This window comes from Salminus brasiliensis, chromosome 1 (genome assembly GCF_030463535.1).
Source record: "Salminus brasiliensis chromosome 1, fSalBra1.hap2, whole genome shotgun sequence".
NCBI classification, from domain to species: domain Eukaryota; kingdom Metazoa; phylum Chordata; class Actinopteri; order Characiformes; family Bryconidae; genus Salminus; species Salminus brasiliensis.
In genome coordinates, this window is record NC_132878.1 from 30,508,261 (window position 1) to 30,532,223 (window position 23,963).

The 23,963-nt window shown below is 42.9% G+C and overlaps 1 protein-coding gene across 16 annotated transcripts in view; it reads right to left on the reverse strand.

Moving 5' to 3' along the window:
* Positions 1–22,572, reverse strand: part of ptprk (protein tyrosine phosphatase receptor type K) — a 167,709-nt gene extending 145,137 nt beyond the window's left edge. For 14 of the 16 annotated variants that reach the window (XM_072677084.1, XM_072677075.1, XM_072677051.1 and 11 more), the window contains exons 1-2: positions 22,262–22,570; positions 20,066–20,089 (exon numbers count right to left, since the gene is read on the reverse strand). In XM_072677084.1, the coding sequence (XP_072533185.1) occupies positions 20,066–20,089; positions 22,262–22,334 (97 nt within the window). In that variant the 5' untranslated portion in view covers positions 22,335–22,570. Of the gene's footprint in view, positions 1–20,065; positions 20,090–22,261 lie in introns of all 16 variants that reach the window. The other 2 variants (XR_011979599.1, XM_072676992.1) reach the window with 2 other exon arrangements.
* Between the last annotated feature and the right edge of the window lie 1,391 nt (positions 22,573–23,963).

Below are 23,963 nucleotides of genomic sequence, written 5' to 3' on the forward strand. Positions count from 1 at the left end.
GTATAGAGCTAATAAAAGGCTAAAGGTTAGTTACTGAGTGTATAGAGCTAATAAAAGGCTAAAAGTTAGTTACTGAGTGTATAGAGCTAATAAAAGGCTAAAAGCATGATCAACCTGACCAAGCTAAACCACCAGTATGACCAAAAATGACTTGATCATTCTGGTTGACCAGCATGACCCTTAAGACCACGCTGGCTGACCAGCATGACCAAAATCAAATGCAACATACACAGTGCTGGTCAACAGCTGGTTAATCTTACCTGCATGGGCTTTGTTTTTGCCTGAATTACCAGCGTTTTAACCACTGTGACCATCAAAGACTGGCTTAAACCATCTGAAACCAGCTACCAGTGAATAGGCTGATAAAGCTAGGAAAGGCTAAAAGTTAAAGCTAACAGAGCAGATTAAGCTAAACAGGTTAGAAGCTGAGCTGCTGAATGCTCACATTTGGCTGAGCTCATGAAGTGGGGAACATTGATTGGTGAGTTCACACTTTAAACATGTTACATGTTACAAAACACAACAGGCCAGATGATGGTTGTAACGTGTGTGTGTGTGTGTGTGTGTGTGTGTGTGTGTGCGCACACAGGCATTGAGGCCAGCACAAATGAATGTGACATTCGCACATTTGTTGTCTGGACAAGAGGAGACTAGGGGACGAGAGAGTCCATCTGGATAAACCCCCTGTTCAGCACCTCCAGCTCTGAATCCCATATGGTACAAACCCTCTGCCCAACACACACACACACACACACACACACACACACACACACACACAAACACACACACACACCTCTCTACCAAACTCCACCATCTCACACACACTGACACTAGCTTGTTTTTATACAGTGTCAGGATGTGGGGGTCATTTGCCCTGTGTATGGACACATACATACACACACACACACACACACACACACACAAGTGGAATATGTTATTATTGTAATATTATCTATTGTATTAAATGCAAGTGTCTACACACATGCATCAAAAATTAAGACTACCCTGTCGTCTATGTGTTGTTTGTGAGGGATTCAAGGTGTATACGATGCTCCCTGTCATTCAGGGAGTGTCAGTTGTGTCATTAAACACACACACACACACACACACACACACACACACACAGACCAGAAATCAACACATAAGCAGAGCTACCACACGAATAAAACCAGTGAAATAAGCCAAATATCAAGGCTTTTTCACAGAAGACAAAGGGAAACAGCAGTTAATGAATGCTAAAACTGGGTCAAACTTTTTTCACACACACACACACACACACAGCCAAGATGGCCAAGAGTCCACACTGATGTCATCGTCAGGATGGAGAGGAGAACGAGGTCATTCAATATGGCTGCTGGCCCCTACATGACCGCAGACAGAGAGAGAAACAGAAAGACAGAGAGACCTTGATACACACACACACACACACACACACACACACACACACACACACTTTCATATTTGAACAACTTTCTCTCTCACAAACGCAGGAAAACACCAATACCAGCTTTACTTATGAACAACGGTTGCGGTGGTGAAGCAGGCGACAGGTGGGGTGGGTGTCCCTCATTACGCTGTTTAATAAAAGCCTAAATCCTACGCAGGATTACGATAAACGTTTGACATTTCGGACCTGTCGGCCCGCAAATCCCCTTCACTCTCCCATTCCATCCCTCAGCACAGGCACCTGAAGAGAGCGATCAATAGGGAGGAAGGGAGGGAGAGGGAGAGAGATGAAAATCAGAGCAAAGTTCACCCTAAAATTACAGATCTGCAGTGATTGTTCAACGAAGACAATGATGCCTATGCATCACTTACATCATTATCATTCACTTGAAAAAAATACTCTATGATGTTCATATGATCCACACACTCATTCTGACAGTCTGTAATACACTACAGGAAGTGTAGGGGGAGCTCTATAATGCTCTATAATGTTCATATGATCCACACACTCATTCTGACAGACTGTAATACACTACAGGAAGTGTAGGGGGAGCTCTATAATGCTCTATAATGTTCATATGATCCACACACACATTCTGACAGTCTGTAATACACTACAGGAAGTGTAGGGGGAGCTCTATAATGCTCTATAATGTTTATATAATCCACACACTCATTCTGACAGACTGTAATACACTACAGGAAGTGTAGGGGGAGCTCTATAATGCTCTATAATGTTCATATGATCCACACACTCATTCTGACAGACTGTAATACACTACAGGAAGTGTAGGGGGAGCTCTATAATGCTCTATAATGTTCATATGATCCACACACTCATTCTGACAGACTGTAATACACTACAGGAAGTGTAGGGGGAGCCTGCAAATAAACATTATACATTCAAAGGGTTCTTGAGCTCAAATTGTTCTATAGAACCATTGCTTTGACAAAAGAACCTTATTTTAAACTGAAAAAAGCCTTTAGTGTAAGTGTATGACAGACAAAACTGCACAAAATGAGACTGAAAAAGAGAGGGAAACAGAGCAGAGAGCACAGTAAGAGATAAATGTGACCCCCCCCCCCCCCTCCAGCCCCCCCTCCTGGTGGAATATTAACTCGAGCGGCTCTTCGGAGGCTTTAGCAAGCCGCTAAGCTAATAGTAGCCATTGTCCTGTCCAGTGGGCTATTCTCTAAGGCCCGCCATGCTGCCGCAGCCGTTTCGGAGACTAAGCACTGACCGCTAACCTGGTTATTAACCCCAGCATGATCCCAGTCCCACAGCTCAATCCCACAAGCACTTCTGCACTCGTACCAACTGCAGGATACTCTCTCTCTCTCTCTCTCGCTCGCTCTCTCTCTGTCTGAACCCTCTGGTCGTAGTCATTACTGCCTGTCTGAGAGAACAGCTGTTTTACGTGATAAAAAACGGTGCTCCTTTTAGCATAATCTGGTTTTCTTAATGGAGAATCAGACCATCAGGTTTCATTCAAATTAGTTTTTTTTTTAATATATAAAACATCTTCTCACTTGTGATCCTTTGACCTTGAATAAAATTAAAAACCCATCAAAAGCTTAATCAAAAGCCCATCAAAACCTAGCACTTAAACATTTTGTTACAGATTAATACATTTCGTCTGTTAGTTTGCAAGGCTTCTTCAAAAACTGTAAAACTAAATGAACGGTTAAATGATTCAGTCTCATTAACAGATTATTGAACAATTGAAAAAAAAAATTTCTGGCACCAAGACGTTATAGCAGATCCTTTAAGCCCTGTCAGTTGTGAGGTGGGGCCTCCCTGGATTTCCTAGATGACCTTCCTTTAAGCACTTTTGGTAGGTACCGATTCATTGCATACCAGGGACACCTCACAAGACTTGCTGTTCTGGAGATGTTCTGTCCCAGTCATCTAGCCAAAAACACTTGATCCAATACATGATCCAGTTCCTACCAACAGATTATTCTTATGTTGGGGTTAGTTCATCAGCACCAAGTGGAGTTGAATCCACTTTTGGGTCATAAGTGTGTCAATGACGGCTGTCAAACACTTTACAACGATTAGTCCTTTTTAACTTAATTTAATTCATTAATTAAATTAATTTCTGTAATTCTTTAAAAAATGATTCAGTGTGAACATTTTGTGAGATTAACCACATTTAAGTAGAATTTCTTTAGGGAGTTAATCACGATTAATTATTTTCTTGTATGGACCATACAGGATTTCTCTAATGCTTTAAGTTAATTTAGTACAATTCATTTCACAAAATTATTGCAATTATTTGCAAAATGATTAATTTTTTTCCTGCATGGCTATGAAGTCTTTTTGACATTATTCTAGGTTCATAATATTTTTAATCCGTTTCATCTAATTATTTTTTGTGGGATGAATCAAATTAATACAGATTTAACTTCTTATAAATATTTTCTTATTCAGTTTGTCACAATTAATCACATTTGCTAGTTAACCACAATTATTGGAAATCATTTTGTGAGGGAGAGTACTTGTGACGAATCAGAGTATTGTGTAGTTAATTGTGATTAAATCCCATGTTTGTTCACCTAAACCTCGACATTGACAATTCCCAGCCTTCACTGATGTCCAGCCACTTGCTGATTTGATTTGCCTTAATTTGTTGCTAGTTATTTTATCCACAGGTCTCCTATGAGCGTCATCCAGAGCCGTTGTGCTGAAGGTGCTGAAGGATTCAGGAACAAAAGAAGCTACAATCATGGATTCTATCAGAGCGTCAATACAGCAAAGCACGAGCAGCTGGGCTTTGATCTGTACTACTAACTGTGTTAAGTATGAGTGGTGTTTCATATCGTTCAATCTGTGCTTTTAACAACAGTTTGCAAAACTCCTTATTATTTAGCCAAAAGCTTATCTTTACACAGAGGAAGACTCTTGGATGAAGATGAGTGCTCACCAATACTATTAAAAAAATAATAATAAATTGGTACGAATTGAAAATTAAAACACAGACAAAATCACTTAGAAGATGAAGTGTCCTCAAACTTTTGACCACTTTGAGCATTCCTTCTTGAGCTCAGTGATCGTGTGTTATGCCTGCTTCCGCTTCACATTCAAATGGAGTCAAAACTTCAGGGATGTCAGGAGGCGCTAACAATTTCACGGTAATTAAAATGAAAATGTGCCGCTGGCTGTGAAGAGAAAGGGTGCGTGAGATGGGCGAGAGGCTACAGATTACTGTTTAAAATTCAGAATGTGTGAGGCTCACACACACACACACACACACACACACACACACACACACACACACACACACACTCTTACCTTCCCTCCACTATTGCTAGTTAACCCTGCACTTATGCAGACAAAAAGCTTCCTGAGTGGACACGTGGAACTCTACCACACACACACACACACACACACACACACACACCTTTTGGTACAGCTTACTGTAAAATTCAGAATGCCGAACTATCACACCAAACAATTACATGGAAATTATTGTTTAATAGAACTTAATAATTACTACTACGGTAACTGAATATAACTACTGTAGAAATTACAGTTAGACTGGACTGCACAATTTTTCCGTAGTGAGTTTACCTCGCAAAGCATCATATTGCGACTAACAAATTATCATAGCATTTCACTGTGTAACTTATCATAGTATTCTACTACACAAGGCATAAGACTTCATAGTATTGTTTACTGGAGTGTTCGACTCAACATTGTTATAAATGATCATAGAACTTATCATAGTATTGGACTGTACACCAATCAGCAATAGCATTAAAACCATATACTCCACAAGAGTTCTGAGGGGGTCTATGAATCTATTTGGAGCATCGGGCACCCGTTACTCTCTCACCGATTCGCTGGTGGTAGGTACTAAACCCTGCACACCGGAAACACCTCATAAGGCCTGCTATTTTGGAGATGTTCTGACCAAGTCGTCTAGCCGTCACAACTTGGCCCTTGTCAGAATGGCTCAGTTTTTTATTCTTGCCCATTTGTGCTGCTTTTAAACACATCACCAGTAGGGTTAGATCTCGTAACCTTTCACAAGGTTACAAGATACAAACCATGACAGTAGTGCATCTAAAAAAATGACTGTAGCTTAGTACCATGCATCATATATCACATATCACGCATTACAGGTCAACACAGTATGAGACTGCACAACAACTTTGTTTACATCATATTGAAACTTAGAATTGACCCTATTATTGTACCTTACGGATCATCACACTATCCGGCCTCAAAACAACTGCAGTACTGAATCACACAGCTCATCATAGCATTGAAGCTGATCAGAAATTTAGAGTGCGTTAGTGAGTGTGTCTGTGTGGGTTACCTCAATGCCATTACCTGCACTCCAGCCTTGTGAGTTAACCCTGCACTCATGCAGCGGATAAGAACGGAAAAGCTTCCCGAGTGGATGTGCAGAGCTCTAAAGCACACACGCATTTTTGCCTGCAAATGGATATTTTGTGGCGTGGACTTCGCTGGGAGTGCGGTGCACATTCAGATGCATCTAAATGGATCAAAGTAAAACATGAGACTATACGCAACCCCCTTCCCCCCCAACCCCCCCAAAGCGCTTTCACCCGTACAAAACACTCTCCTCATTCAGTTTTCTCCATCACTCTCCTTTTAACAAGTTGGAATTTGATAAAAGCGAGCAAGGGAGTTGTGTGTGTGTGCGCGCGTTATGGCTGGTGGTGTCTTCAGGCTTTATTAAATCGCAGGGTTTTATTAAAGGATCTTGCTCTCAGCAAAACTCTGATTAACTGACGAATGACGCTGGATATTGAAGAGATTCACCCGACAAGACAACAAGCAGAGAGAGCATGCTGTGCTTTAGAACACACACACACACACACACACACACCTTGCAGCCTGGCCACGGACTAGAATATACTATAACAAATCACTGCAGTAAAAATTCTGATTATTGCACTATACAGAATACCATCATATGATGTTCTACAAATTTGTCTTGTATTGGATTGAACAGGGTCCATTTTCTCAAACAGCTTCTGAAGGCCTCAGAGTTGTGCGGACTAGAACCCGCTTTCACAAATTTGCGTATTAGCTCTTCAGTACTGCAGGTGGCGTTATAACATCTTATCGTCTTATCGTCTTCTCCATTGGAAGTACATTGGAGTCTTCAGTGTTAAGATAAATTAAGAGTTTATTAAAACAGCTTGTTAATAATTTTAAGCATCAGCAGATACTCTATAGGTGACCATGAAAATAATATGTGACCCCCATATAATTTCCATATACTCCTACAGATCATAGCAGGTTTCCAGGTCATTCATAGAACCATAGACTGCATTGTCAGGTTTAACACAGGGCTAAAAAAAAAAAAATGTACAGATCGGCCCACGTTTCATAAGGCCGCTTTGGCTGACTGAAAAGTTTTTTTTAAATCAATCGGTGAAGGAGTGGACACTGTGGCAGCAGAAAATTCTATTCATCTGAACTGAACTGACCGTCATTCAGCGCCACTAATTGCACGGAATAACGGAGCGGCAGGAACGCCCCGTCACGGAGCTCGTGTTAGGATACGGATGAGAAAATGCTCGGAGTGTGCAGTTAGAAGCCAATTCACAGTTAAATCCACTAAAAGTGAGCCGGAAATCTGCCCTGGTGATTCCTAATGAAAGGAAAGGAAAGAGTCCATTTGTTCTTTTCTCTTTAAAACAAGACGAAAGGCCTCAAGGTCAGTTGCTGACACACGACAGCGGTCTTCATAACGAGCACTAGGGAGCCCGAGAAAGAAGAGACAGAACAAGCGAGAGAAGAAGAGAGAAGAGTATGTGTCCGAAAGCTGGTTAATTCCCGCCATCCCTACACACTTCCCTCCTTCGCCTGCAGGAAGGTGACAGCTCAGGCTCTGTCACTCGAGTTAAAACAATTTCGCCATACATCAATGACAAGCGCGTACACACACACACACACACACACACACACACACAGAGCAAAGACACCCCAAATAATGCTTGACTGGATTACAAATGTGTGCGCATACACCTCAGCCTGATCAATATAACACAGTCAGATTAAATTACAGGGAAACTTCACCCATTTTTCTACATTTTAACAGTATGTATTTAAAGCTGAGATTTTTGGAATATGTGACACTTGAAAGGTTTTCTGTGAGGAACAAGATCTGGCCCCAGTGGGTGAGTCCCAATTCAAGGCTACTGCAGTGTGGTAAAAAGTTTGAGAGCAGAGGCAGTATCTGCTCAAAAATACAGCGCATCCAACAAGAGCAAAACTCTTACAGTGATTTGTATTATTTGTATGAGGGATATCTAGTTATACAGTTGTAGTTGTATTTGTATATCTAGTTATACAGGACTCATTACACATTAGTGAACCCTCTCATCCCCCAAATAATATGTAACATGATGCTTTACTAGATAGACATGGAACAAAATGTGACGGCCATTATTTAAAAATAGCTTGGTAAACCATATTGTGCCCAGAAAACCACAGAAACCTTAGATACCGAAGAAGCCTAGACGCTAAAGAACCCCTAGACACCACCAAAACATGGATGCTAAAGAACCACGGGACACCATAGAAACCTTAGATACCTCAGAAACCCTTGGTCATAGTAGAAACCCTGATAAAAATGTTAAGTGTCGCTGTGTTTTCGGAATATTATGCCAAGTGAACTCCAGTAAAGAATAAATCAGCTTTAAATGCTTCTGAGGAGCTAAACCCAGTGAGGAAAAGTGAAGCACCAGTTCTGCTAACATCAGCAATCACATCAGAAGCATCTAGTTTATTCCAGGTTCACGCTGCACGACTTTGAGTCGTCAGATTGTTGTGTCTTCGCACTACACGTCCTGTTGTCTTGCAATCGGTAAACTTTTAATGGTTGTGGTTTGCACACTACATGACTGGTCAACGACGCGAGGTCAGCAATTACAAGATCTTCCCCTGCTTGTGCACCGATTTTGCCCCAAAAACAACTTTTCTTGTGGCAGGGTTCGTTGATGATGTTTAACTCTCACCCCGCTCTCATTGGCTGCAGCAAGTCACTGCACTTTCAGTTACAACACTTTCCACACTACCGGATACCGTGGCCGACACGTCCAGATATTAAACAGCTAGATATTCGTCAGGGGGGTTTGCAAGGCCGCAGCTCTCAGATCGCGTCTTTTAGCAGTTCACACATGGAGCTCGAGCCAGCACTTTTGCCTGCATTCTCCAAAACAGTTAGCGACTCTAAAATCGGGGCTAAAATCACATAGTGTGAACCTGGCATTAGCAAGGAAGTGTTCCGGTTTTACAGTATTTTGGTTAACGAACCCAATCCTGGTGCTTCACTGCTGCACTAACTGCATTATCCACCAGGAGTCAGTTTACTGTAGCTGATGAATGGCATGAATGGGTTCATTAAAACTTTCGGAGTGGCTGCATTTTAAATGATAATATGGCTTGTCTGAATTATTATCTTGTTAAAATTGGTATCAGTGACAGGTTTCATATCGGCCAGGCCCTGCACACACACACACACACACACACACACACACACACACACACACACACACTCTAAGATGCTCAGCTGGAGCACGGACACATACACAGAGTGAAGACATGCAAAGTAAGACTGCAAACACACACACACACACACACCCTCAAACACCTCCACACAGTGTACAAACACACACGCGCGCGCACACACACACACACACACACACACACACACACACACACACACACACACACTGTGTGGGCGGTGTCACCCCGTATCAAACTAGCATCTCTGACAGCGTCCTCATTAAGACAGGCTGTCAGAGCACAGCCTCCACCAACTCACAATTAAAACCCTGCCAAGACACATCAGCACACACACACACGCTAATTACGGGCCAGGGCTGAGAGAAGGTTGTCTCTGAACTCCACTGGATCAACCGAACAGTGATGAGCAGAAAGCAAGTCTTTTTTTTTTTTTTTTTAACAAACACACACACACACACACACACACACACACACACACACACAAATCATATAGCCAGTAGCAGGCAGTTCAACTCTGATGCTAATCAGAGAGGGGGGGGGGTTAATAAGTGGATTGCACTGGAGTGAATCAGCAGGCGTGTGCGTGTGTGTATGTGGCCCTTGGTAAAGTGCTGTCAGTGTGTGATGTGGATTCAAGCTCATTCATTAAGCGCTGAAGAAAAGGAGTAAGGCTTTAAAAACACACACATACACTTACGTTTATAACAAATGTAGATCTAGGATCATACAAGTCCCATATACACACACACAGTTGATGGTGGAATATGCAACGGTGGCATCTAATTAATTAATTAATTAATTAATTAATTAATAAAAATAATTTTATATATATACACAAACACACACATACACACACCTCCGCTTACCATACAGGAGTACTGTGTAGTTATACATTTACAGGCTGTAGTACATCAGTTTTTCTGCCTACAGTGTTCACCTCCTTTAACGGTCAGGACCCCACAGGGTCACCACAGAGCAGCTATTATTTGAGTGAAGGGAATTTCTCTGTGACAATGCTCTGGTAGGAGTGGATCAGACACAGCGTTACTGCTGGACTGAGAATAGTCCACCAACCAGGATTATCCAGCCAGCAGCGTCCTGTGAGCAGCATCCTGTGACCACAGGTGAAGGACTAGAGGATGACCAACACAAACATCAACAGATGAGCTTCTGTTTCGAACTTTACATCTTATGGTTACGTACCAGGTGGCTTTATTTACTGAGAGTACAAACCTCATATCATAAACATAACCTAATGTCAACGTCAAAGGAGAAGCAAAAATCTTTCTAAACTCTTGATGGAAGTCAATGTAGAAAGAGTTCCTCATAATTAATTTTCTTTTTAATTTTCTTTCCTTTTTGATTTTTTTTATCCCTCATTTTTATGTTTGAAAGAGAAATAAATTCACAGACATCCTGGCCTTTTTATCTTATTTCAATTCACATAATCATGGTGGATTGGACGAGGACCGTGTGTCAGCAGTCGATATGCACACTGATTTTTGTATTTGGTCTTTTATGTCTTGGATGATTACTTTGCGTAACAAATTACTTACTGCATACTTTATTGACTGTCTTATAATAATGCCTCATGACCAATTCGAACACAGTAGAATCAATACACCTAAATCACCACCTTCAGATCCACACACACGGACATATCACTGCATTCCTGCTATGCAAACGCCTCTGTGACCAGAGAGAGACGCCTCGACCTCCTGTTCTGCTTGTATTCTAAAACTTAATTAAACTACTGCACGTCTCTGCTGTCCTTGTGGAGATCAGACTGACCACATGAAGTTTACTGTCCTCTCTCTCTCTCTCTCTCTCTCTCTCTCAAACACGTATTTCACACACACAATCTTCAAAGGTCATATGCAAGGACTTTAGCCCAGAGTGAGAGAGTGATAGAGAGAGGAAAGGAGGAGGGGGGGGGGGACTAGAAGAGACCAGAAGAGAAGAGATGAGACAAGATGAGACAAGACAAAAAGAAAACAGAAGATGAGACAAAAAGTGAAGAGACAGGAAGAGAATAGAAGAGACACAAAAAAGAAACAAAGAGAAGAGATGAGGACAAGAGACAGCAGAAAACAGCAGATGATAGACAACAAGAGAAGAGACAAAGAGAGGAGAGGGAGGAGGGGAGGAGAGGAGAGAGAAAAGGAGACTAGAGGGAGGAGACGAGTGGGAGAAGAGGAGACAAGACGAGAGAGGAGAGGGAGAAGAGGAAGGAGAGGAGGGGGAGGAGAGGAGGGGAAAAAAGGAAGGAGAGGAGGGGGAGGAGAGGAGACTAGAGGGAGGAGACGAGACGAGATGGAGAAGAAGAGATAAGACGAGAGGAGAGGGAGACGAGAGGAAAGAAGGGGGAGAAGAGGGAGTAGAGGATCTGGAGGAGAGGAGGGGAAAAAGAGGGAGGTGAGGAGACAGAGAAGAGGAAGGAGAGGAGGGGGAGGAGAGGAGACAAGAAGAGAAGAAGAGATAAGACGAGAGGAGACGGAGAAGAGGAAGGAGAGGAGGTGGAGGAGAGGAGACGGAGAAGAGGAAGGAGAGGAGGGGGAGGAGAGGAGACTAGACGGAGGAGACGAGACGAGAGGGAGAAGAAGAGACAAGACGAGACGAGAGGAAAGAAGGGGGAGAAGAGGGAGTAGAGGAGGTGGAGGAGAGGACGGGAAAGAGAGGGAGAAGAGGAGAGGGAGGAGAGTAGGGGGAGGAGAGGGAGGATCTGCAGTGTAAATTTGTTTGAGAGACAGAGTTTCTTGAACCCTCAGATCTTTATCTGTGAACTAAAGGGGGCAGAAAGCCCCCCCTAAAACCCACACTGCTGAAACCCACACTGCTGAACCCTTTGAGTTGGCTGTCTTTACCCACAGCTTAACTGCTGAAGTCACATACTAAACTCTGTCTACCTATGCTTGGGTGTGTGTGTGTGTGTGTGTGTGTCTGTCTTGTGTTGGAGTGCAGTGAAGCAGATGCAGCAAGTTTTATGGCTGTGCTTCTGCTGCCTGATTTCAGCATCTAATCATCTGTTTGTCACAACTCAAATGGTCCGAAACCTCTGTGTGTGTGTGTGTGTGTGTGTGTACAGCTGTGAATCCATGTTCAAGGTCAAGACTGCCACACACTTGCTCACACACACACACATAGAATGTGAACGGGCTGATGTCCTGATTAATGTACTCTGCTGTAAATGTGCAGCAAATACAAAAGTGACACACGGGACAGATACACATGTGTGTGTGTGTGTGTGTGTGTGTGTGTGTGTGTGTGTGCTTGTATTTTATACCACACATTAAGATGTTTTTCCTTCTCCTGCAGCATTTCCATGACTGCAACACACACACATACACACCCTGACCTCCACCCGTCATTTCCCTCCTCCTGCTGCTAATTTCTCCTCCTCTAAAAAGTGACTGATTACTGTCGTTTACTCCAACTCCCTCACTTTCATCTTCCTCCAGCCCCGCAGCGGTCCAGCACTGACCCTCAGCACGCTGCCCCCCAGCCCAGACTCAGCGTGTTTGTGCGTGTGAAAGAGAGTGAGTGTCCGTTCTTCCAGTAGGACTGACGATGGTGCAGTTTCATGTTCTTCAACTGAACCATTTTCTCTGATTACAAACATTTTAGAATGTACACCATTCTAGAAAGCCTGTGATTCACTCTGTACTGGAGTGCACGCCATTCTAGAGAGCCTGTGATTCACTCTATACTGGAGTGCACGCCATTCTAGAGAGCCTGTGATTCACTCTGTACTGGAGTGCACGCCATTCTAGAGAGCCTGTGATTCACTCTGTACTGGAGTGCACGCCATTCTAGAAAGCCTGTGATTCACTCTGTACTGGAGTGCACGCCATTCTAGAAAGCCTGTGATTCACTCTGTACTATAGTGCACACTATTCTAGAGAGCCTGTGATTCACTCTGTACTGGAGTGCACAGCATTCTAGAGAGCCTAGAGAGGCTGTCTTTACCCACAGCTTAACTCTTTTTCTTGCAAGCATGCACACACACACACACACACACACACACACACACACACACACAGCTGTTCTGCTCTGTCCGCTTAGAGTGAGATGTGGTTAACCTGAACCACATGTGGGAACAGTGTATGTGTGTGTGTGTGTTTGTGGTTAAGCCATGGGAACCCACATACCTCACCAATCATGGGGGGCCAGAAGGCAAGACTGATTGTAATAAACAATGTGTGTGTGTGTGTGTGTGTGTGTGTGTGTGTGTGTGTATGTGTGTGTGGTTGTCCACTCTGGTTTACCACAGAACTACAAAATAAAACAAAAACACAGAGAGAGAGAGAGAGAGAGAGAGAGAGAGAGAGAGAGAGAGAGACACAGAGGGAGTTTAGGGAATGGGAGAGAACGAAATGGAGGGAAAGAGAGAGAGATGAAAGAGAAGGAGCGCAGGGGGTCCTTTTGTGTCCTAAAGTAACACGGCATGTCCCGTCTCTGAACACAGCAGGGGGCAGGACACACATACACAAAAGGGGGGGGGGTGTTGGGTCAGGACAATTCACACCAACCTGAGTGAGTGAGCGAGTGTGTGTGTGTGTGTGTGTGTGTGTGTGTGTGTGTGTGTGTGTGTGTGCGCGTGTGTTTGGGGGTGGGGGGTAACTGAGAACTGCAGAGAAGCTAAACAAATTCAAAGCAATTAAAGCAACAGTGCAGCACAAAATTACACTCATCAACTCAGTCCTACAGTGTCAGAAACCACACAGTGCCAAGTTTGTACACTTTGAGGAGAGTGTGTGAGGATGCAGGTATGGCGTTAGCACCATGATAATGTAGTGTACATAAGCTTCTGTTCCTTTTTCCACTGCTAAAGCACCAACAGACACAGACATCAAACCGGTCTTGTCTGATGGACAACATTCAGCATTTGGAGATGGCTGCAAATTTCACACTTTAGGTTTTTGAGGCAAAAACAACAGTCAACAGTCAGAACTGTTTAATAAATGAAGACAGTGAACAATATGAAGGAACCACCTAAAATCCTTTTTGATAAAGGTGGAGAGGAAAGCAATTTTCCATGGTACTGGTCCTTTAAAGGGTTATTTATTCCTTCCACGGCATTCCTGAAACGCTCCCGAAGGTAATTTCTGAACACAGGTGGAGTAAACTAAGCAGCTAAATACAGAGTAAACACACCTGAACCGTGTCTGAATGCAAAGAGCCTAATCTTAAACCACACTGCTCTGAGTGTGTGTGTATGTGTGTGTGTGTGTGTGTGGTGTATGGGGGGGGGGGATGGGCTCCAACTGAGTGAGTTTATAATACAAGGCCAAAGGGAGTGGTTCCTGCATAGTTCCTACACACACACAAACACACACACACCTAAAAATCCCACTGAGTCAACCAGTAGAGCAGTAAACCAACGGCTCAGTCACAAGCCAATTAGAGCCATGAAAACACTGTGAGTCTCAGACAAGACGCCACTTCTCGAGAAACTTAAGAAATCCTGACTGGAACAGTTCAGTCAGACAAGCGAACGCCACCAACAATGAATGGAGGTGAATGGACATCGAATAAGCACTGAGGAGGAAAATCCTGCTCCACAGGTTCCGGTCGGTGAATTCTTCATTTTGGCTGAACCGTCCCTTTAGATCAATGACATCATGCTAGCTGGTGCCTACTGACTGCCCTACACTGGTAGCTCACTGGCAGCATGGGTGGCCAGTCTGTTTTTACTCACTCAAGTTTCTATCAGGTTTTCTTCTCTCTCACTCTTTGTTCTCTCCTCTTTGTTTCAGGCGATTATTTATTTATTTATTTATTGCAAATTAGGTCTGTAAAGTGACCTTGAGAGTAAGAAAGGCATTACAGAAACCGAGCAGTTTTGTTTATTTCATTATTATTATTATTATTATTGTTGTTGTTGGTAATATTATTATTGTCAGTATTATTAATAAAACTTAAATAATAATAATAATAATAATAATAATAATAATGAAGGGGAACAGAGAGAGGGAAATAATTGAGAAAGATAGATTAACAGAATAAGGAGAAAAGGAGAAAGAGAAAATTAGAGGGGGGGGGGAGTTAGAAAGAATGTGGAGGAGAAAAGAGAGAGAGAGAGATAAGGAAAGTAAGGGAACGAACGAGTGAGAAACATTTGTGTGAAAAGAAACATTTCTCTTATGTTCCAGTCAGCGAGACGGCTGCAAATTCCATTGTGGGGAGGGAGAGGGAGAGGGGGAGAGGGGGAGAGAGGGAGAGAGAGAGAGAGAGAGAGTGAAGAAGAAGAGGGTGTGTGATAGAAAAGTAGAGAGAAGAAGACTAGACATGAAGGAGAAGGAGCACAGCGCTTACTCTTTTTTTCTCCCTATCCGCTCTCTCTTCTTTCTTTCTCTCCTCCTTTTCTTCTCTACACTCTATCATTCATTCATCACTGCATCCTCTTTCTCGCTCTCTGACTGCACCCCATTTATTTCCTCATTATAAGCAGCGCACAGCACTCTGAAGCCCCCCTGGGGTCTAACTCTGCACTCTGTAGTGTGAGGGTCTGGCTCAGAGGTCAAGTGGGTCATCTCAATATTACAATATAAACAACAACAAGCTCAGTGTATTAACCATCCACACACGGTCCATTAACACACACACACACACACACACCATAACATGCTGACAGTTTCCTTACGTGTGTGTTTGAGAGTGTGTGTGTGTGTGAGAGAGAGAGAGAGAGAGAGAGAGAGAGAGAGTCAGAGAGTCTAACATGCAAATTATGCAGCATGCTGGGTTTAGATAAAAAATCCAGACGATATATATTATATATATATATATATATATATATATATATATATATATATATATATATATATATATATATATATACACACATACACACACACACATACACACTTCTGTCAGCTATTGATTCTCACACACACACACACACACACACACACATGGGGTGAGGATGTGGGGTTCAGGTGGGAGTGAGGAAAAACGCAGGAGCTGGACAATACCTGTCCTCCACTGTAAATAGATTTTCAACCCAGTGCACAAAACACACGACTGCTGTGTTAAGCAACCACACACACACACTCTCTACTTTTTCATGCTGCTGTTCTCGTTCTCTCTCTCTCTCTCTCTCTCTCTCTCTCTCTGTGTGTGTTTGTCCCACCATGTCCACTAACTAACTAACTCTCTCTCTCTATAGTGGTGTTGCTCTGGTAAGGTGTAATCTCTAAACACACACACTCCTAAAATAAACCAATCATGTGAGAGCAGAGCTGTATGCTGTAATACAGCACATCAGTAGAGAAGGCGGTGGGTCTGTGTAGATATCAGTTTGTCAGAATTTGATTTAGAATTTAATTTCTGAGAATTTAATAACATCTCTGAGTTATAATGATCCACTTTAATACACTACAGGAAGTGTAGGGGGAGCTCTATAATGCTCTATAATGTTCATATGATCCACACACTCATTCTGACAGACTGTAATACACTACAGGAAGTGTAGGGGGAGCTCTATAATGCTCTATAATGTTCATATGATCCACACACTCGTTCTAAAAGACTGTAATTCACTACAGGAAGTGTAGGGGGAGCTCTATAATGCTCTATAATGTTCATATGATCCACACACTCATTCTGACAGACTGTAATACACTACAGGAAGTGTAGGGGGAGCTCTATAATGCTCTATAATGTTCATATGATCCACACACTCATTCTAAAAGACTGTAATACACTACAGGAAGTGTAGGGGGAGCTCTATAATGCTCTATAATGTTCATATGATCCACACACTCATTCTGACAGACTGTAATACACTACAGAAAGTGCACGGGGAGCTCTATAATGCTCTATAATGTTCATATGATCCACACACTCATTCTGACAGACTGTAATACATTACAGGAAGTGTAGGGGGAGCTCTATAATGCTCTATAATGTTCAAATGATCCACACACTCATTCTGACAGACTGTAATACACTACAGGAAGTGTAGGGGGGGCTCTATAATGCTCTATAATGTTCATATGATCCACACACTAATTCTGACAGACTGTAATACACTACAGGAAGTGTAGGGGGAGCTCTACAATGTTCATATGATCCACAGACTCATTCTGACAGACTGTAATACACTACAGGAAGTGTAGGGGGAGCTCTATAATGCTCTATAATGTTCATATGATCCACACACACATTCTGACAGACTGTAATACACTACAGGAAGTGTAGGGGGAGCTCTATAGCGTTTATATGATCCACACAATCATTCTGACAGACTGTAATACACTACAGGAAGTGTAGGGGGAGCTCTATAGCGTTTATATGATCCACACACTCATTCACACCACAATTTACTTAATAATGCTCAGTAAGCAGTAATGTTCAATTCATTACATTAGAGATAATCTTCAGCTGCAGTTCTAGATTCAGAAGAAGCATCTCAATGAGAGTGCAGTGGAAGCCTGAATATGACCAAAGCTCACAGCTCTGAACGCCATCTATACAGCTAAAGGTTACTGTGGGGAAAATAATGATGTACAAATGTGCAAATGCAGCGACAAAAATCAGGCCAGAAATCACACAGCCAGAGCTACAACACACTACACGTACACACACACACCAAGCCCGATATAATAGAATATGTCCCCCAGTCTGTGTGTGTGTGCGCACTAACATTCAAAAGTCTGAAATCACAAGATTATGTCCAAACCAGTGAAGTCTGAAGTGAGCAGAAATAACGAGCCAAAAAGAAATCATTACATTCAAATCATTATCAGACACACACACACACACATGCATGTGTTAAGGTCAGACTAGAGACCTTGTTCTCTCAGCTGTAGGGCCTGCACAGCCTACACACACACACATTTTAACACTCTGAACAGTGTGAGCACACAGGACACAGGGCTACACACTCACCCGAGACAGAGACAGGGAGAGAGAGACACAGGGAGACAAGGAGAGAGAGAGAGAGAAATATAAAAAAACAAGAGAATCAAATGACGAAGCATTTCTTATTCACATCTCGTTCTCTTATGGACTAATATAAACCTGCAATTTAAACTAAATAAATAAATAAATAAATAAATAAAAAGCACTGTATAAGGAATTGCACCTTCAAATCTATAAGAAACTCCAATACCACAGCCAAATTCCCACACCGGGGCCTAACCTGTCCACTCAAGAAGCTCTTCTAGCAGACAGAGCCAGAGCTCAATGCATCTACAACACAAACTTAAATACTTAGTTTGGCGTCCAAGCAGCCACTGAAGCTCTGTGATCGATATGTAGTCTTGATAAGACTAACGAACTGGCAAAGTGTTGGTAAAGTATTTGTAAAGTATTCTTCCCCCTCCCTGCCCGCATTCTAGCCTGGGTAAACACCTGCATGAAAAAAGAAAAAAAAAAAGCACAAAGTCCACCACTCGTTCACTCCAATCTACTCTGAGGCCTTCAAAAAACACTCTGAGTCAACACAGGAACATATCCCACTCTGAAGAAACACAAACACACCCACATACACACACACAGCCCTCCACAGCACACACCGCTGCACACACGATCGCACGGAACACAGCTATTTTAAGATGTGCAAATTCGATTACAGGGTTAATGTGGGGGTCATGTGAGACTGGACACATTCGTTCACGGGGAAGAGACAGAATTTGGCGTTTCACAAGAGAAGCCCATCAGCGAGGACCACTTATCACAGTATATAAATCATAGATAATATCAGCTCATATCAGTGCTGAACCTCATTTTTTTAGAGACTGTAATTTTTCAAAAGCATCGGAAAATAATGCCAGCTCACGTGTAGACTGGGTAACTGTGATGGACTGATGAAAACATGGAAAAGCTCAATTTCCCTTAAAAACTTGACAATATGACAATTTATCGAAATTATTCGGAATAATACCAACATAATACATGCTAGCCAACTGAACATTTATTAATTGGCCAACTGTTATAGATAGCACTAGCTTATACTGCTAACTGAAAATAGCTCAAGCTAGCTAACTGCTAACTAAACTATATTAATAGCCCTATTTTCTAGACAGTACTAGCTTACTCTGCTAACTGAAAATAGCTAAACATAACTATTTATTTTTAATAAGCCAATTTTCATAGATCGCACTAGCTAAAGTTAGCTAACTGAACTGCTAAAAGCACTGAAAACAGCAATCCTTGGCGTATATTCTTTTTTTATATAATTTTTTCCCCATTCTCGATCTTGCTCTGCGGAACTGGTCAGGGTATGCAGTTTACCTTGACAAGGCTTACAGAAAAGCTTGATCAAGGTGGCTGCTTTATTTCCCTTTTTATTTTCCCATTCATATCCCTTTTTTAAAAAAAATGTAATCGTCCGTTTACACGTAGGAACCGCCACAGCCCACATACTTCTGTGTGCCCATTTCATTATTGTGGATGTTAAGCAAATACATCCACCAGGGGGAAGTTCAGAGTGAAAAGTTTCTGAAAACAACAAACATGGCGATGATGGAGGAGGTCATGATAATGTATTTATTAAAAAAAGATGAAAGTGGCAGCAAGGTAAACGGCAGCAAACTGTGTAAAAAAATGTTCTGCTACAAGTTTCTTATTTGCTGTGTCCATATAGCAGTGATCCTGTTTCGTTCGAACTATGGGCCGCACCATCTCCAGTGGCACTACTCCATTCTGCCCTGAAGCTTTTACAAAATGAGCACAAATACGGACAAAATGAGCGCAGAGTACAGACAGAAGGCTCAGTCGGTATCCGTATGTAAAACACGCACCATAGGCCAGCGACTGGAGATTTAGACTGGGCAGAGCCTCCTGTTGTGAGTGAACAGCTAGACTTCTTCCCATCTATACAGCAAAAGGCCCACAGCAGCACTGTACTGTACAATGTACTGAAAGTTTGCTGCTAATACCGGACAGAGAAGCATGATCACAATTAATATAAAATAGAATTATCCCCATCATAAGTGGGGGAAAAAATGTCTGATTTTGAAAATGATCCTTATCATTTTATCGCCCAGGCCTAATCCAAACCCAGTAGCAGATGCTCGGGACAGATGATGATGATGACAGCGTCAACGACGACGGCGATGATGATGATGATAGTGACATAAATACCAGGACAGATTGACTCACCTTTTTCAGCGTGTCCCATTTGAACTGCAGCCAGATAACAAGAGCAAGCGAGCAAGCAAGCGAGCGAGAGAGACAGGCAGAGACAGAGAGAGAGGGAGAGGGAGAGAGAGAGAGAGGAAGAGTCGGATTAGCGCGCTAATTTCCATCATCTGAAGCCTGTGCTCTTTTCCAGTGATCCTCCTCATCATTACCATAATACACGATCGTAATTACGCGCCCGCTAATCAATCTCCCAAACGTATAATTCACCATTTGTCATCCACTGTGTGTGTGTGTGTGTGTGTGTGTGAGTGTGTGTGTGTTTTATTCCTCTAATGAAATTAATCCCAGAGTTAGACTCTTCTGATTAATTAATCAGCCGTCACACGGACAGCTGTAGCTGCGGCTTAGCTGAGCGGACAGATGTGGAAAACATCCGCCGCTTTGTGGGACAGAAAAGAGAATAAAAAGGCTTCGCTTTAATCTGATTGACGTGATTTGCACGGCAGGCCACTAACCAGGAATGACAGGAGGAGAAAAATAAATAAATAAATAAATAAACAAACAAATAAAGGCTTTTAAAATTGTTTGCATGATTTACAAACACTGTTCTTTACACTGTCAATTATATAAATTTCTACATTTTCACTCTGATTCCAAATGAAAGTGCTTTTTGCTTCTACTGTAAAGTTGCCATTTTGGAGATACACTAAAAGGTGTGATTATATATATATATATATATATATATATATACATACACGAGAGCAATAGAGAAAATTAAAGTGTTATAGTGTATAGCGTAAGTTCTTCAAGGGTTCCTCAGTACTATATGAACACTCTCAGTCTGGTCAAATGGCTTATCCTCTAAGATGGAAAACCTACTGTATATAGGTCTTTGGATGAAAAAAGATATAGGAAATTGGGGTTGTGTCTTACTTACACCTGCATCATCAACCTGGGGTGCCCAAACTTTTGCACAGGGCTGTTTGCATGTATATAAACACAGTGCGTGTACATGAATACGTGCTTGTGCCTGTTCTCATTATATACAGTGCAATCTCCATACAATGACAACAGGTATTATTTAAAAGAGCCCATAACAATAGTGCCACTAGTAATAACTACTGTAATTATCACTATGGACGCCACAAAACACAACTTATTAATAATAATAATAAGAAGAAGAAGACATATTAGACGTGGTTTGCATACGAAGAACGATATGAACACTTTTAAGGTTCTCTGCCTGGTTAAATCTTGTCCATTGGACTTTGCAGGTGGTTCAACAAAACATGCTTCAGTACTGCTACTGGAGTCTGAGATGCCTTTCAGCTGAATGTGTGATGCGGGGCCATTTTCGCTTCAACAAACAAACAAATAGGTGATTTTTTTAAATAAAGCTTTTTAATTGTTTTTTCTGTATGAAGGAGAACCTCTAGCACAGACCATATGAATATATGAGACTATATATATATATATATATATATATATATATATATATATATATATATGAACGAATCAATCATATAGTCTATAATAATATTATAAATATAATATTAAAGTTGACATTACACTTTTTATTCTCTTTTCCAGACAGAAAGCATCATCATCTTTTCCAGCAGCACAAATCCAGAGCTAGAAGCGCGAGCTCCAGCGCGAGCTCACATTTCCGTCACAAACAGCGCGAGCGCTCACAATATCCATAATCAACCACTAATAACACTGATTATTCCATATATCATTCCATATAACCCGGTGTTTGAGCTTAGATTTCAGCTCAGACCGGTAGAGCTGACATGGGGGACCGGGGAAAGTTTTTCGGCTCTCACGCACATACACACACAGACTTCTCGCTGGCTCGCTTTCTTACACACACACACACACACACACACACACACACACACAGGCGTACACACGTACACAACAATCAGGCTCGCGCACTCCCTCACACAATCAAAACCACTTCTCTCGCTCCAAACGCTCTCCCGATGTCTCTCTCTCTCTCTGTCTCTCTGTCTGTCTGTCTCTCTCTCTCTGACAAACACACACTCTCACTCTCCCCATCACACTTAACTTTCTCACACACATTACAGTTGAAGCTCTCTCGTGCGCGCGTCCTCTAACCATAACACTAACCAACACACACACGCGCGCGCGCGCACAACAAAGGGCAAACTTTTCTCTCTCTACTCCGGTGTGTATCGGGAGCGCGCTTACCTGCTGTGTTCTGGCCTCCGGCAGCGCGCGTGAGCGCGAGCACGAGCACCAAACCCCAAACGAGCGCGAGCATGGCTCCGAGTTTTTCCCCCCCTCAAAGAGTTCCGTGGGTCCGGCAGCTCCGCTCCTCCAGCAGCCGGCTCGCTTGTTTGTTGGTTGGTTGGTTGGTCGGTTATAATTCCAACAGTGCCGCGCGCCCCATTCTATCCGTCTTCGTCTCACTCTCTCTCGCGCTCGCTCCGCGTGTGTGAGAGAATGTGTGTGTGTGTGCGTGCGCGCACCTCTCTCGCGCAACTCTGGCACTACTTTGTTTCGCTCCGTGCGCGAGGGGGGAGCGGGAGAGAGAGAGAGAGAGAGAGAGAGAGAGAGAGAGAGAGAGAGAGAGAGAGACGCACTGAGTGAGCAAGAGTTTGTGTGACGTCACGCCCCATAGACGAGAACGACGAGGAGGAGTAGGAGGTGGAGGAGGAGGAAGAGGAGGAGGAGGCGGAGGGCGAGCGCGAGGCTCCGTAAGTGCGCCACCTGCCGGCTAACGCTGAAAACACCTGAGTTTAAAAAAAACGCACGTGGCTTTTCTGAACTTTTAGGGACCCAAAACAAAAGTCCCGCCCCTCTATGTGAAATCAAAGGAATGAATAGGGAGTGCCCCCCACCCCCAACCTCATTTGCTGCAGTTACAGCCTCAGCTCTTCATGAAAGGCTTTATAATGGATGTTGAAACATTGCTGTGAGGAGGATTTGATTGCATTGAGCCCCAAGAGCAAAAGAAACAGTTGACTGGATGATTAGTTCTGCCGCTCCAGTTAATCCCAAGGGTATTGGATGGAGCTCCATCAATCAAGGGAATTGCACAGCTCAACACTGGAGGCTTTAATACCCCTCTAGCCCACGCTTGGCATTGGGCACAGTGACCATAGGCTCCAGAGTTCATGATCTATTGGTCAGTACGCTTAAAGGTGGGGACATGGGTTGTGTGTTTGAATCCCAAGTCATGCCGCTTTGGCATCAGCAGCCAGAGTCAGAGAGAGCACAATTGGCCGTGATCTGTCTGGGTGGGTACATGGCTCTCTCGCCCCTCATCACTCTTAAGCAATAGTGGCTTGTACAGGTGCCTGTTAGCTGGTGCGGTGGAGCTGGGGACACAACGCTGAGCATATTGGCTGCAACTAATAGGTGAGTTAATAGGTGAGTTAATTGGATTGGTCTCTGTCTCTGCCCCAGCACCACCTCAATATTAGTGTAGTCCTGCCCCTCATCATCTGTCCCATGTGTTTCTACTCGAGTCTGGCCTAGTCCCAGGCTGTCAGCCATGGAAACCCCCTCTTTAGTAAGGGCCCACCTCACCAATGCCCATCAAAACCCCTAGATGGGAATGCTCGCCACAGTAAACAGTGCTGATTGGCCATAAAACCAAGCAAACTCCTCTGTATCATCACTTAATCACAAAATGCACATTTCTCCTTTATCCAAAAACCATCTACCATATCCACCTCATCCAAGCGAAACCTGTTTTTTGCAGTATTTTACACACCTGATCCAGCTCCATGAGACCCTTATTATTAGCTGCTGATGGGACGCAGGTGCAGGAAGGCATTGAACTGTGCAGTGCAGGTGGATTCACCGCTGCATAGTGGTTCGGTGTCCCACAGGACATCACAGCAGTCCTACCTGCATTGCTGTCCACATCTTCATTTACTGTCCT